Here is a 16278-nt window from a genome sequence, read left to right on the forward strand (position 1 = left end):
GCTGGGGATAAAGGGAATGTTCCCTCTCCCACTAATGAGCTCACTGCTGGCATGGCTCCTGCCCTCCAAGGCTGCTCCCACAGCATGAACACAAACCCAGCTCCATAGCTACCATGGTGTGAATTCCCAACTCCTGCTGCAGCTCTTACAGGGGTTACTGTCTGTTCCTGTCTCCAAACCAGCCAGGTTCTGGCTCTCTGATGCTTTCCAAGCCCCAGCAGTAAAGATCCCTACTGGTTCCAATTAACAGGGCAAAGAGCCTTCCTCCAGCCCTGATTCCATAAGAACAAGCTCGTATTATTCACTAACTGGTAGTAAAACACTTTGTGTCACGGGAGGGAGGGCACATTGCTGTTACCAACCGAATCCCGGGGAAAAAGTGCATGAAATGGCTCCCTGCCCTTTGCCAGCCCTTTTCCAAAAGGCACTGGATAAACCAGGAGTCTGAAGTAACAACAGAATCTCCCTTCCTGCCCCAAATGTCCCATTGCTTCTCCCTCAGCCTGCACACAAAAGCTGGGAGACATCGGATGAACAACTCGGGCACAAGAACTGCTGCAAACCCTCTGCAAGGAGCAGAACCACCAAACAGAGCAAGCTGACACAGCCAGACAGTGGTGCTACTTCCATCCCTGATTTCCTGATGCCTTTAACTCCCGGGCAAGCCCATGGCTGCTCCATCCTGCTTTGCTAAACACCCCTCAGCGTGGCTGTCAATGGAACGAGCTTGGCTGGTGACCTGTGACAGCATCCAAGTCACTGTGACAGCATCAAGGGCTCTGTTTGCTCCTTGGCACCTGCAGGTACTTCCCCTGCACAGCCTGGACTGGACATGGCCCAGGGGCAGGGGAGGAAAAGCACATGAAACCCAAGCTCATCCCAGGAAGAGTTTTCTTGGAATGGAGAGCTCTTCTCCTCTGCCTCCCTAAAGGGGTGATTGGGAAGGGAAAGTGACTGAGAAGGGATCCAGAAATCTCACCACAACAGAGAGAAAAGTAAGCTGGGATGAAAAATAATATCCAGTTAATTCCTGTAAATTCTGTGAAATCAAGGGAAAAGGCAGAAGAAGGATTTACACTGTGAATTGTGCTGGAATCACACAAAGGTACCAAGTTAGAGAAATACAGAGATTTAACACCCCTGTTAATTAATCACTGACATCGATGTATAAATAAAACTTATCTTCCTGGAAAAAGAATTATTTGAAGACTTCAAGAGGTTGAAAACTCATCTTCAGCAGTTCCAGGCATCTGCAGTGCTCCCACACTGAACCACGACGCTTCCCACATCAAACCACAACATTTCCCCTCATTCCCCTCAGCTTCCCTTTCCCCCTCGACTTTTGTTACCCATTTCTCCCCCAGCCCTCTGTGGCTCCAACCACCCCGAGATGAGATTCCCACAGGAGGAAGAGCTCAGGAGTGTTTCTTACCATCGTGGCCAGAGTTGAGCAGGTGCTCTCCCAGGTCACAGCCAAACACCCTTTCCTTGAGGATCCCCCTCTGTTTCAGTTTCTGTTTCGTTGGGCGCGACTTCATGAATGTCCGGAGGAAGGTGATGAGCTTCCCGTGCTTTTTGGACACTGCACAACAAAACAAAACAACCACTTCAGTTCAGATCTGGCTGCCTTGGGCAGAACTTGTTCTACAGAGCACGGAAGAACTATAGTAACACCGATAACAATTATTTACAGGAACAGCTTTTCCGAGGTTCAATACTGAACAGAGACCCGGCCTTTGTTGTACTCCTTGGCTGGTGCAGAATTAACAGGAGCTGTAAGGGAGGAATTTAACACAAAGACACGTTTATCTGCAGAGCAGCTTCAGGTGGGAGCTGTTTTGGACAGTGGGCAGCACCTGGGAGCTGGAATTCTCATCTCTGAAAAGGAACAAGGCTAAACTAGAAAAGCTGGTCATCTCCAGTGCAAACACAGTCTGTAATCTACACTCAGGAATAAATGCTTTGTTACTGGCTCTCATTCTAGTAGTGAAAGGCACCTCTGGAACAAATGGGTGACTAACAGTCTCTGAGGGTGTTTGTAGCTCTCTCATTGCTGTACCTGCCCTGCCAGCACACCCTGCTTTCACTGAACCTCTTGCACCTGGGCCATCCCAGGCTGTTTAACCCCCTCAGTCTGCTCAAGCCATCACAAAGTAAAAACACAGAACCACAGAGTCACTGAGACTGGAAAAGACCTCCAAGATCACTGAGTCCAACCTTTGCCCAAACACCACCTTGTCCCCCAGCCCAGAGCACTGAGTGCAACGTCCAGTCATTCCCTGGGCACCTCCAGGATGGGGACCCCACCACCTCTCTGGGCAGCCCATTACTGCCTTTGTTTTATTTAACAGATAACTAAAGTAGCTGATGGAAGAGATGAAGTTTATCCCCTTCCAGAACAAACACAAGAACCTACAAAGAGAGGAGGACGTGGCCCAGGAGCCCTCCCTCAAACCTCCTGCTGGGGAAACCCGTCCCTCTGCCAGAACCATCCAGCTCTGCTCCAGAGAGCTGAATTCCCAGTGGAAGGACAAGGAGAGCCAGGCAGGGCAGAAGTGGGTGACACAGCCAAGCTCGGGAGCAGAGGCTGGGCCCAGGTTGAATGGGAGCAGAACAATGCCCTGGAATGTCAACCCCTCTTCCTGAGGCCCTGGGTGAAAGCGAGAGGCCTCCCGACAAAAGTGCCATTGTGTACATGATTTAAAAGCAGTTTAACTTCAACAGAAGAGCTCTATTGAAGAGAACAAATCGCTGGGCATAAAGGGCTGAGCTTTGTGAGGGAGCCTTTACAGCCCAGAAAGTTGTGAAGGCTCCTGCAGCACCAGCAATGGCTCTGCCCTGCTCCTCCCTCCCATCCCAGGGAGGAAAGACAACCAGCCACATATTCCACCTGCACTAAACCCACAAACACTGTCATCAAATGCAGCAGAGTAATGCTGTGTCAAAGCAGGGAAAACCCCTGGGGATAAAGGCCCATCCCTTCAGGGTCACCACTGCCCACAGGGAGAAATCCAGGGAGCAGCTCTGGAACTGGGACTCAGCACAACAGAGGAACACCTCACACAGGGGCTTCTTCAACCAGGCAACAGGGAAAGCCTTGTTCCAAGAACATGGTTATAGCACTTCATGATGGTTTAATCCCTTTACACAGCTGAGTATTTTCCCTTCTATTTTACCAGGTATTGATGCAGTCTCTCTATTTATATATAATATATAATAAACCTGATTCCACTCACATATGTGAGTAGAGCAAACTTCTCCCTCTGCACAAAGTCCCCTTTAGCAATGTGACACCACCCTGATCCTCAGCACCATCCCAACACCTGAAACCCTAAAAACTCCACCCAACCCCACTGTGCATCCTCAGCAATCAAACCCAGATCATTTAACAAACACAGAGCACTGAGCATGACAAACTGTGGCTGTGGGGGCTTTAATTAAAGGAGTGTTTGCAGTTTGATGGGTTTTTTTAATTACACACAATAAAGGAACAGATTGTGCTGACATGCCAAACAAAGTTAGGATGGGGTTTGGTTGTATCCATCATCACAGGAAAGTGAGGGCTCATTTATCATCTCCTATCAGCCCAGCTCAAGGATAAATGGAGACAGTCTCATCCTGACTTGTGTGGAATTCCAGAAGTTAGCACCCTCAGGCTGCTGGACAACACTGCTGGAGGTGAGAGACCCGAGACAGATGCTTTTACAACAGGCAAACAGACAAATAAAGCATTTACTGACACCAATAAAGCAAATATTAACATCTGCGTGTTCGTTTGAATCATTTCACACACTCCACATACAGTTCTTCAAGGAGTGCCTTGCTTGACTTCATGAAAAATGAGCCCATCAGAGAATGGATTTTAAATGGAGAAAAATGCATCTAATTCCAGTCCTGCAGAAATTCTACTACTAATGCTGGTGACCAGATCACCAAGCGACTTTTGGGTGTCACCTCAGGCCCTAAAACCAGGAAAAGGTGCAATGGATGCACTTCCATGATCCAGAGATGTACGACTTGGTTTGGAACTGATGCTTGACTTCACTGACCAGAAAAGTGACCTGAGTTTTTAAAACACAATAAATCTGCTCTGCCTTTAAGCCATTCAGTGCAGGTTAAAATAATTGTCTTGTTTTCTGCACCATTAATCACACTCCTACAAACTCCCTCCCCCCAGTGAACTGGTGCAGCAGCCCAAGACCATCAGGGCAGGTCTGGTCCCCAGAAATTCCCTTCCCCACAGCCCCTTGGAAGGTCTGAATGGCTCCCTGGTCACACATTCCCTCACCCCCAAGTCACTGCCTGCTCTGGAGGAGACTTTCTCAGCCTACACCAGGCTCAGTGTTAGACCCACACAGGAGTGATTCACTGAGATCTGTGAGGCTGCTCCTGGGTGGGGAAGAACAAGAGAACAGCAAGAAAATCCGAGCAGTCCTGTCTGTGCTGACAGGTGATTAAAAGAACAAAGAGCAGGTAGGTGTGTGAGAAGGATCAGCTCTGCTCAGGAGCTGTGGGAGCTGCCCTCCTGCAGGGAAAGGTGAGATCCTCTCCATCCTGCTTCCCAGCCCTCTGGCATCACTGACCCTCCAACCGCCGACGGATCCTGAGAGTAATTCGTGAATTCATTAATTCATTTTGGTTTACATGGAGCTGATGAACAGATGAAGCTGGTTAGAAGAGCAGTCCCAGCTTCTACATAAGCACCAATGCCAAGGGCTACCAGGACTCCTGCAGAATCCATGTTTTCTGCTCCAAAACATTGGTCCCCAACCTTTGCTGCCCCACAAGTGCCAGCAGTGCTCTCCTGCTGCACCACAAACACTTGTCCTGCACCCAGAACTGGTGACTGCAGGGAAATTAGGGAATCAAGGCACTGGCTTTGGACCAGGAAAAAATCTACCAGTGTTACAAACTAAGCAGATGTGGATAAAACAATCAGCCCTTTCCTACCTTTACTGTCCCAATAGTAAAGCAGGGATGTGATCCATCTGCTCCACTCCCAGCTTGGGTCTCCACACGAGGTGTTCAGGCTGACAAGTGTGACAGAAATTCAGAAACCAGCACTACTAAGAGATAATTTTAAATGGTTGCTCTCCCCAGAGATGCTGCTGAGTTACCAACTGACAGTCAAGCCAAACTACACCAATATCCCATTTATTCCTATTACCTTCCACCTCAGATTTAACCACTATAAAACACATTGTTTACCAAGAAATGGAGACTTTCCTAGAAGGAGCAGGGGCTGCTTTTTCTCAGAAAGGCAAGTCTGTCTCAATATCCTGGCCTGAACGAGCAAAGACAAATTCTCCATCTAGTATAACCTGGCTGCTAAAAAACCCCAACCAAAACCCAAATGAAAAACCCCACCTGAGGCTGGGGACTTTGCTGGAGCTTTGCTGGCACAAATGTGTCAATTAGGAGCAAGAAAAATACCTCCCCCCTCAGCTGACATAACTGTGCTGGCCAAAGCCTTCCCACGGTGGGAAGGCAGGGAAGGAGAAGGGAAGCTCGTGCCAGGTAGTTTGTTGTGGTTTGGGAAGGTGCCACGGTGCCTCCCTGAGGGACATTTATCGACCCAGCCGTGCTGTTGATGCTTTACCACCAGCTTTGGCAGCGTAAGCGAGGCCCAAAATTCTCCTGACATGGATAAAAACTATTAAATAACAATTACCTCACTAAAAGCAGGGCTCCCTCACCCTCAGGCCCTGCAGCATTTGCTCTGTTTACGGCACAGACCTGTCAGCCACCAGCTCCTCAGGCAGTTCCATGCTCTTGTTCAGCACAACATGCCCTCCTGAGTTATTCAGGAACCCACAGGGATCCTCCTGCTGAGGATTCCAGCGCCCTCCTGCAAGCTCAGAGCCCATGGTGGCACTGCTGTGTGTCCCCACACCTGTCCCTGGGGCTGCTCTGGGAGCTGAGCCACCGCCGTGACCCGGATTAGGAATAATCTGCGGCCCCTGATGCTCTTAGGGCAGAGCTGGAGCAGCCCAGGTGAGGGGGTGGAGGAGACAGCCCAGGAACAGACCTGCTCCCCGAGCTCCTGGTGCCTCCTGTGCCCCTGTGGATCCCTCAGGGGAGCAGTTCCTCGGGATTTACAGCCCTAAGAGCAGAGCACAGCCCAACAACCCCTCGTGTCTCAGCCCAAACTGCAGCAGTACCATGTCTGGCCATAAAACCCTTCCAGAGACCACATCTAGAATGTAATATTGAATTACTATTACAATATTTATTTACCATTGCCCAAAGTGTTGGCAACAGAAGGAAAGGTAGGATGGAAAAGAGCAGTGGCTGCCGAGTGCTTGGTTTTTAATCGTGGAGACCAAACGAGGAGAAACCTTTCAATAAACTCAGCCTTACTGTGCCCCCAAATTTGTTTTGTAGAGGCATTTTCTTTCCATTTGCAGCAAGAAAAACCCCATGAGGCAAAGGCTCCAAGAACAAAAAACAATCCAGTCAATCCTGCAGGATGGGACAGCATCTCCCATCTGACTCACCCTGCTCTTCCCAAAGACCAGGGGACATCCAGATTTTGAACAGGATCACAGAATCCCAGAATGGTTTGGGCTGGAAGAGACCTTAAAACTCATCTTAATGCCATGGGCAGGGACACCTTCCACTAGACCAGGTTGCTCTAAGCCCCACCCAGGATGACAGCAGCTTCCTCCAGGACATCTGGCAAGCCCTCTGCCTGCTTCCCAAACCCTCTGCCTGCTTCCCAAACCTTCTGCCTGCTTCCCAAACCCTCTGCCTGCTTCCCAAACCCTCTGCCTGCTTCCCAAACCTTCTGCCTGCTTCCCAAACCTTCTGCCTGCTTCCCAAACCCTCTGCCTGCTTCCCAAACCCTCTGCCTGTCCCCTCCAGCCTTTTCAGCCTTTTTTAAGGGAAAACAAACCCCTGCTCCACAAACCAAGAGCACCTGCCAGCACTGGTATTTTGGGTTTGCACTCCTGCCTCGACAAAATCCCCTTCCCAGGGTCACAGCATCACATTTTCTGATGCAGGGCTGGTAAACGTTGACTCCAGGAGCACAATCTTGGAGGCTGTTTGCTGACCCACATTCCCAGCACATGGCAGGCTGCTGTTCCTGTGGTTCCCAGTGATTTCACAGGTCACAGCACCCAGCTGGCCCCCGCTGAGCTCAGAGGCAGCACCACGTGTGGCTGCAGAGCTCCAGACACACAAACAAACAGCATCAACCAGCCCCGAAATCAAAGATGGAAAAAGGTGTGGGAATGTTGTAAAGAAAGGGATCACAGACCAAAAGTGAAATCCATCCTCTCTGAAGAGAGATTTACAGCAAGTCATGCCAAAATGTTTCCAGGCTCTGAGCCCCTCCAGAGCCATTCTCCTCTAAAATTAAACTGCTGCAGGGAGAGGGAGAGAAAGAGCAGCAACAGACTCCTTTGGAGAAAGAGCAGAATCAGGAGATGAGAAGCTGGGCTTGGTTTTGCCACAGATTCTGCACACACTCAGGGGCACATTTAATGGTGTGAGCAGAGTGAGTTCAGCTGGGTCCCCACACAGCATCAGTTATCCTGACCCTCCCCAAAACATCAGTAAATACATTTAATACCCATCCCCTCACTTGGAAAAACACGTTCTGCAGACCCACATCTCACCGAGGAGAAATGATACCAAGCCAAGAACTGAGTCACATCTCCCAGTTCTCTGTCATGTTCCTTAGCAACAAGACATTTTCCTCCTTTCCTCCTGCCACAGCACATTCTATTTTGGAAGCTAATTTATACAGCCCTAAAAACCCCAACCAGAATGTGGAACCACGCACCACCAAGCTCCAGCCTGGAGTCCTTGGGCAGGATGCTGGGTTTGAGGAAGGACCAACCAACACATCAATAATCTCACTAATCTCTACACTGGGCATAAAGATTTCCAAGAGATATTTTAGAATTCCATAGGTATGAGAGTTCAAAAATATCCCTCTGTCTCCAGTAACCTTCATGAATGTGTACTGACTGATTTGCTGTAAAGAAGAGAAAAATAAAATCAAAATGCTGGTGTTTTCTGATGCTGCAGCATTTAACCTGTGCCAGGCTGCCATCAGTTTAGGCTGGGCTCTGTGTTAGGAGGAGTCATGGAACATGTTAAACATGACTAATTTCAGCTTCACTTGATAAAAACCATTCAAATGAACTGTGATGATGAGAAGCAGTCAAGAACAAGGACACACTTCCAGCTACCACGAGAGGCCCATGCACATGGAGAGCAAAGAAGGTCATTGGTAAGTGCTGGTTGTGTTTCTTCACAAAGCCTGGTGCTAAGGAAGCTGCATTTCGTGTTGCATCTGCCCAGGCTCCTGCAGCCACCCTTGGGGCAGTGTCTGCAGCCACCTCAGCACAACTCCAGCTCTTCCTTGTCCTTTCCAACATCAACCCTTGGCTCAGGTTGGAGTGTTGGCTCCTTTTGGTCAGCGTAGGAACATTTGGCACCAGAGATCCACCAGCCTGGAAACTCCCTCCCTGCTCCTGCATGCCCAGATTATACAACACCTTCAGCTTCTGCTGCACTTGGGTCTAATCACTCCTCCTCCAGAGACAGGAGACTGCAAATTCAGAAGCACATTGACAGCTCTCATTTAGCCAAAATCACCCATCTGCAGTGACATGCACGAGGATGATCCACAGCTTGAACTGCCTGGAGAAGTTTCTTCATGGCAATGATAAAATACATTTAAGAACCAGGAACTATTTACAACAGCAAAACCCCTTTCCATCTTCTTCTGCCAAATTTCTTGAGTGTTTAAAACGGGATAAGAACAATAACCACCAGTTGAGCCAGATGTAAAAGCATATCACCTACGTTTGATACCAAGAAGTCTGTTTTACTTTCTGGTTTAAAGACATGACTAATCTTTTCACAGATCTAAGGCCATAAGGGAGCACTAAGATAATACAACCTGACCTCCTGAACAAACAGAGCCCAGGACATCTCTGAATTCATCCCTGAAGGCCAGCACACCTACCCCAAGGGAAGTGCTATGTGGTTAGGAGGTATAGATCAGTTATTTATGTAGCTGAAGGCTGAGCCAGGAGGGAGGTTCCAAAGGTACAAGGGCTGACAAGGTCAGTCCATTAATTCTATTAACAAGTTTGAATTGTATTTGGGAAAATCAAGCAGTGCTGACTAACAGAGTGCCAGTGATGGGGCAGCAGGGACAGGCTGGGTCAGGGAACTCCTGAGCCTCAGGGTGCCACTGGGAATAATAATGGATGGGGCTGCAGTGCAAAGAAAACAGTTATCAGAGGCCAAAACTGGAAAACCAGGGGGATTGGAAACAACCCAACAGAGATGAGGGCAGCCAGCACACAAGGGTCAGCAGCTCAGGTGACCCAAAGAGGTCACAGGGCCAGCAGTGGGACTGGGAGACAAGGGGAGCAAGGGAAACAAGCTGGGAAAAAATATCAAGAGACAGTTGAAATATCTTTTTTCTCTTTCATTCTTACCTCCTTTTGCTAAATCCCTGTGTTCCAGCAGAGTTTAATGCAGTCCTTTTGCTTATCTCGCCTACCTTGGAGATTAAGGATCCTCTTAAAAAATGATGTTCTGACTCAGGTGCTATCACAGGCAGAACTAAACATGAGATCTGCCCATCAGGGAGACTGTGTCAGCCTTCCACCCACGTTCACTTTGAGATACCAGGACTGTTTGACCTCACACCACACCCAGAAATGTGAGACCTGACATCAAAATGTGCCTTTGTGCAACACTAAATTAACACAGAAGAGAACGTGACGCTGCAACCTGGATGTACCTCTGATACTTACACAATCTACATGATTTGAGAAGAAGTCCTATTTCAGAACAACCCCAGAGGCTGTTCTGATGTGGCCCATCTGGTTAGCAAATTTCTGGAACCTCAAGCAGTAGCATTAAAGACAACCAGGTAAGAATCAACATCAACAACCAGGTCACTGCACTGGATAATCCTCCAGATACTTGAAAATCAGGGAGACAGAACACTCGAGAGCCAAGATGCCACCTAAGCCATTACGTGACACCACAGCAGGTTCATCTCTGCCAGAAGTTTCTCCAGCTCATCAGGGATGACAATGCCCCACATTCCCTGTTGGTGATGACTGGAGCTGTTGGCTCTCCTACAGCTGGAATCCCTCAGTGGCTCACCTCAACCTCCCTCTAATACAATCTAATCCAAAATATTATCATCCCATCTCCAGCAACCACGGCCTCAGAGAAGTCAAGAACTGCCTGTCCCCAAAGTCACCCTTATCTAGAGGCAAACTGCCTTTGCCCTCCCCCACTGCCACTGTGTGCTCCATGAGCTCCTTCCCTGAGGAAAGAGCTTCCCAAGGGCCAAGAGGGAGCTGCAGCACCCACACCATTCCCACTCCTGCTGCTAACTGGAGATCTCCCAAACCCCTGGAAGTGCCCCAGGCTGAGTGCTCTGGACACACACACAGCCCAAAGCCTTCCCAAGCCCCTCCACCACCCAAAGCCGAGCCCAGGGTGGGATTGGGAAGCGGGAGAAGAGGAGCAGCAGCCGTGGTCCCCCAGCTCCAGCCTGGGCAGGGGGAGGAGGAGAGGGATGGGAACGGATCTGACAGGAATCAACAAACAACTCGAGAAACATGAGGAGTTGGGCAGATTCTGGACAGGGTGTTTGCTCTTATGCAAGGCCTTGGAAGACAACGTTTGATTCCATCGGGAAGGGGCAGGAGCAATCCATGTGGAAAGCAGGAGGAGCAGTCAAAGCACACAACCTCCCTTTCCTGGGCTGTTACCTCAGTCCTGGTGCAGATTCTCCTGAGGCATGTGGTGCTCCCAGCAGGACAAGGAACATCCCAGCCCTTTCCGCTCTCCCAATCCCTTCCCAAAGCTGCCTCTCTCCCTTTCCACCAACCCGAGGGCAACTGTTCAGTGACTTCCAAATCCCGCTGCCCTGCCCTTCCCGCATTGCTTCTTTTCCTGTTTACAACTCGAACCTGTTCATACTCTAGCTCTTAACCCCTGAGATTATTCTGCCTTTGGAAGCAAAATTGCCACTCACCTGGACTGGCAACACACCACAGCCAGGAGTTTCATTCACATTACAGTCACTTTACACAGCACTGGCAGGAAGCAACAGCTAAAAGAGGATGAAAATGGCCTTTTTCCATCCGTCCTCCTCACACAGCTAAAGAAGTGTAAAAAACTTCACTGAAAGTGAAAACTGGGCCCAATAGTTTGGGGATTTGAGGTGAATTAAGTCTGCTTTTTAAGACTTAGGAATGCAGATAATGTATTGTTTTGCCTGCTTTATATTCTTTTCCTTTCTCTTTCCAGTGCAGAGCTCTGATTTCAAATGAGCCTCTTTTATCACGCCTGTGTGGTGCCCAGAACAAAGGAGGTCAGGGAAGAGTGGAAAGGGATGGGAAGGGGAGGCCTCCTGTCTTCTCTGTCACAAATAATCAGATCCTGCAGGGCATTTAGTTCTTAAAATGGACTATGGCTTTTAGGAGGTTTTCTGAACAAATATGAACAGACGAGCCATGGCTACTTGCAAAGTGTCTCCTGTGATCACAGTAACAGCTCTCCCTGGGAATTTTCTTTTCCAGACTGTGCATCCCCTGCCCCAGGGCTCCAGCAAACAAAGGGCTGGCAGTTTTAAATAGGAAGCCCCTTTCTCCTGCACAACAGCATCAATAATATTAATGCTTAGGAATGCATTCTATGTCCAGTGCGGGGAGGGAGGCAAGACAAAAAGACAAAGTGATATGCAAAAATCTATTGAAATTTAAATTCTAGACATTCCCATCTGTCAGCTGCCTCTTTGGGAGGGAGGTATAAATCCCAGAGGGAAGCAGTCATCTTCAGCCCTGCAGCCCCAGGACCATGCAGGTCCCTTGACTGCAGGGGGCTGCACGCTGGAATTCCTTCTCCCCTGGGATTTAGGTGGGAATCCTCACGCAAATCCTCCCGGACAAGGAAGAGGCTCCCTTTAACAGCTCTGGTTCCCTACACACCCATGACCCTGGAGCAAATCCAACAAAACAGTTTACAACTATGGACCTGGTGCACAGCAAGGTGCAATAGAGACCTCGAGTCAGAGGTTAAAGGGAAACACAAGTAAAACAATCAGCAAGGAGAGGGAGAGGAGGAAGTATGTTAATTTAATCGGTCTCTGGTTGGCAAGAGAATCCAACCACTGAGCCAGGGAACCTGCCTGAGGGCACAGATCCCCCAGGATCTTCTCTCCCAGCAAGAACACAGGTCACAACCCGCAGCCAGGGTGTCAGATGAGAGAGTCACTGGGAATCAGTGACATCAGGGATGTTTTCTCTGGCTACAAACACGATCCCAGGCTCTCCCTCCACAGCAGGAGCCATCTGAGCACCCCGATGGCATCACTCCTGCATCCCCCCTGCGTGGGATCAGTCCTGAGCAGGGCACCCCTGCACAGCCCAGCACCAACCGGGGGGTCTGAAGTCTCACAGAATCCCAGAACGGTTTGGAAAGGGACCTTGAAGACCCTCTTGTTCCACGGGCAGGGACACCTTCCACCAGACCAGGTGGCTCCAAGCCCTGTCCAACCTGGCCTCGAACCAGGGACAGGGTATCCACAGCTTCCCAGTGCCTCCCCACGCTCACAGTACGGAATTTCCCCCTAATCCCTCCCCTAAAGCGTGTGCCGAGCGCCTCTTCCCTGCTGCCCGGCCAGGGAGGACCCCCCGGACCCCAGCCCGAGCCACTAATTCCCACACTAAATACCTGGCGAGTTACTAAGCAACAAGTGGGCGCAGGCACCTAAAAATCCTCCTCGGGGGGCCGGGGGTGCCTTACCTGCCCCGCTCGGGTCCCCGCCCGGCTCCGGGAGCGGGTCCGGTCCCCGCGGGCTCCGCTCGGCTCGGGGGATGCGCTCGCAGCTCTGCGGCTCCTGCCAAGCCCCTCCCCGGCCCCGCTCCTCCTCCCGCAGGTGCCTCCTTCCTCCTCCTTCCTTCCCTCCCTCCCTCCCTCCTCCCCCGGCTCCCGCAGCCGCTGCCCCCCGGCCGCGCAGAGGGCGGAGGATGGGCAGGGAGGGAGGGAGGGAGGGATGGGGAGCAGCACCCGGATCGCCTGGTGAGGGTCTAAACATAGAAATATAAACGAAGGAAGGTCTAAAAAAAAAAAAAAAAAAAAAAAAAGATAAAATAAAAATAATAAGTAAAAAAAGAAATATAAATTAAGGAAGGTCTAAAATAAAAATTAAAATAAAAATAAATCTAAATATAGGAATGTCTAAATATATCTAAATATATAGACATATACAATATATGTATATACATAATATATAAATATATATTTTATATATTTATGTGTATATATGCATATAAGCACAGAAAATGTGTATTTATATATGATGTGTATATATATAATAGATAAAGATATATTTTATGTATTTATGTGTATATACACATAAAAATACATATTTATATATTTGTATATACATAATATGTAAACATATATTTTATATATTTATGTGTATATACACAATAAAGATAGAAAATATATATTTAAATATAATGCGTATGTACATAACAAATGTATGTTTATATATTTTTATATATACAGGTTAATATATTTTATATTTTTTTAATATAAATAAAAATAGGTATAAAAATGTAAAGGAGGGTGACAAGAAGGCTCTGCTCCGTGGTGCCAACCACTCGGACACGAGGCCATGGGCAGAAACTGATGCCTGGAAGTTCCACTTGACTATCAGGAAGAACTTCCTTCCCTGTGCAGTGACGAGCTCTGAGCAGCGAGGCTGTGGAGTGTCCCTCACTGGAGATATTCCAGAACCCTCCAGACACAACCCTGTGCCATGTGCTCCGGGATGAGGTGGGACCAGGCGACCCACTGTGGTCCCTCCCATCCCAGTCATGCTGTGGTGCTGTGAAGGTCTGACCCCGGCTCTGCCCTGTCTAACCCACGGCTCTAACCCTGCTCCTTCCCCTCCATCCCACCCATGGCCATAACCCTGCTCCTTCACCCCCATCCTACCCACGGCTCTGTGATGGTTTCAGTCTAGGCCTTCCTGGAGACCAGCTTGTAACCATGAAGGAACTAGGAAGGTGATCACGGAAGTATTCCATGCTATTCCTTTACGTAACTTGGGGTATAAATAAGGCATAGATAAGAGACCTTGCTCTCTTCCTTTCCGGAGAGGTCCGAGCACGGAGGGTCCCTGTCTTGGTCTGGCTTATCTGGAGCTGAGGCCTACAGTGACTGCTGTTATCTGCCACATGTCAGGGGAGAGTGCTGGGCCGCGTCCAGCCGTCCCACTTTTCTCAAGGGAAGTGGTGAGCTCTTGCCAATTCTCCAGTTTGCTGTTTACTGGGTCTTTAGATTGTGTAGACCTGTTTTGTTTTTGTCCCTTTTCACCCTATTTTATCCTTTTTCCCTTCTCCCTTCCCCTTTTCCCTTCGGGAAGCTATTTAGGGTTTCTGGGGTTATATATATATATATATATATATAATACTCTCACAGTATATATCTGTTTTATACATAAAATATATATTTTTTCTAGAACTTTGGCTGCTTGGTTTTTTTCTTCCCTCTCTGGGAAGCAGACCCTGTTGTCAAGTTTCGGAGACTTGGCAGGAAGCCAGCTCGAAACTTGCACAGGCTCTAACCCTGCTCCTTCCCCTCCATCCTACCCATGATATCACAGGAGAGGTGTGATGTCATATGATGGACATGACATCATAGGGGAGATGCGATGTCACAGGGAGGATGTGATGTCACAGGGGGAAACGACATCACAGGGCTGACATGATATCGCAGGAGAGGTGTGATGTCATATGATGGATGTGATGTCATAGGGGAGCTGTGATGTCATACGGGAGCACGTGATGCCACAAGGATTACATGACATCACAGTAGAGCTATGATGTCATGTGAGGGATGTGACATCATAAGGAAGATGTGACATCATATGAAGGATGTCACATCATATGAAGGGCATGATGTCACAGGAGGACATGACGTCATAGGGGAGATGTGATGTCACAAAAAGGATATGATGTCACGGGGGCTGTGATGTCATATGAGAGATGTGATGTCACAGGAAGGATGTGATGTCACAGAGGAGGATGTCATGTCACAGGGACAATGTGATATCCCAGGAGATATGTGATGTCATATGATGGTTGTGACATCATAGGGGAGATGTGATGTCACAGGAAGGATGTGATGTCACAGGGGAGCTGCGATGACATATGATGGATGTGATGTCATAGAGTATATGTGATGTCACTGTGAGGATGTGATGTCATAGGGGAGCTGTGATGTCACAGGGACAATGTGATATCACATGAGAGGTGTGATGTCATATGATGGATGTGACGTCATGGGGAGATGTGACGTAACAGGAAGGGTGTGATGTCACTGTGCAGGTGTGATGTCATAGGAGAGATGTGATATCACAGGAAGGATGTGATGTCACAGGGGAGGACATGACATCACAGGGATGATACGATGTCACAGGAGAGATGTGATGTCATATGATGGATATGATATCACGGGATAGGTGTGATGTCATAGGGAAGCTGTGATGTCACAGGAAGGATGTGATGTCACATGAAGGATGTGAAATCACAGGGAAGATATGATGTCATAGCGGAATACGTGATGTCATGGGACTGTGATGTCACAGGAAGGATGTGATGTCACAGGGCAGGTGTGATGTCATAGGGGAGATGTGACATCACAGGAAGGATGTGGTGTCACAGGGAGGATGTGAGATGTGATGTCATAGGGATGATATGATGTCACAGGGCAGGTGTGATGTCACACAGGAGCTGTGATGTCATGGGGAGTATGTGATGTCACAGGGAGGACGAGACATCACAGGGAGGACGAGACATCACAGGGAGATGTGATGTAATATGATGGATGCGATGTCATAGGGGAGGATGTGATGTCACAGGGAGCACATGACGTCACCTCCTTCCCCTCCATCCTACCCATGGCTCTAACCCTGCTCCTTCACCCCCATCCTACCCATGGCCATAACCCTGCTTCTTCACCTCCTTCCTACCCATGATATCACAGGAGAGGTGTGATGTCATATGATGGACATGACATCATAGGGGAGATGTGATGTCACAGGAAGGATGTGATGTCACAGGGCAGATGTGATATCATGGGGGAACGTGAAGTCACAGGGCTGATATGATGTCACAGGAGAGGTGTGATGTCATATGATAGATGTGATGTCACAGGAAGCATGTGATGTCTTGGGGGAGCTGTGACATCACAGGGACGATGTGATTTCACAGG

General features: G+C 48.8%; 1 protein-coding gene across 4 annotated transcripts in view; it reads right to left on the minus strand.

The window, feature by feature from the left end:
- The window catches only part of ARHGAP32 (Rho GTPase activating protein 32), a 251725-nt gene that overhangs the window by 32598 nt on the left and 202849 nt on the right, over positions 1 to 16278 (minus strand). For 3 of the 4 annotated variants that reach the window (XM_027699266.1, XM_027699267.1, XM_027699269.1), the window contains one exon: positions 1433 to 1582. In XM_027699266.1, the coding sequence (XP_027555067.1) occupies positions 1433 to 1582 (150 nt within the window). Of the gene's footprint in view, positions 1 to 1432; positions 1583 to 12798; positions 12890 to 16278 lie in introns of those variants that run through there. The other variant, XM_027699270.1, reaches the window with a different exon arrangement.

Source organism: Neopelma chrysocephalum, unplaced genomic scaffold (genome assembly GCF_003984885.1).
Source record: "Neopelma chrysocephalum unplaced genomic scaffold, ASM398488v2 Primary Assembly neopelma1_138, whole genome shotgun sequence".
NCBI classification, from domain to species: domain Eukaryota; kingdom Metazoa; phylum Chordata; class Aves; order Passeriformes; family Pipridae; genus Neopelma; species Neopelma chrysocephalum.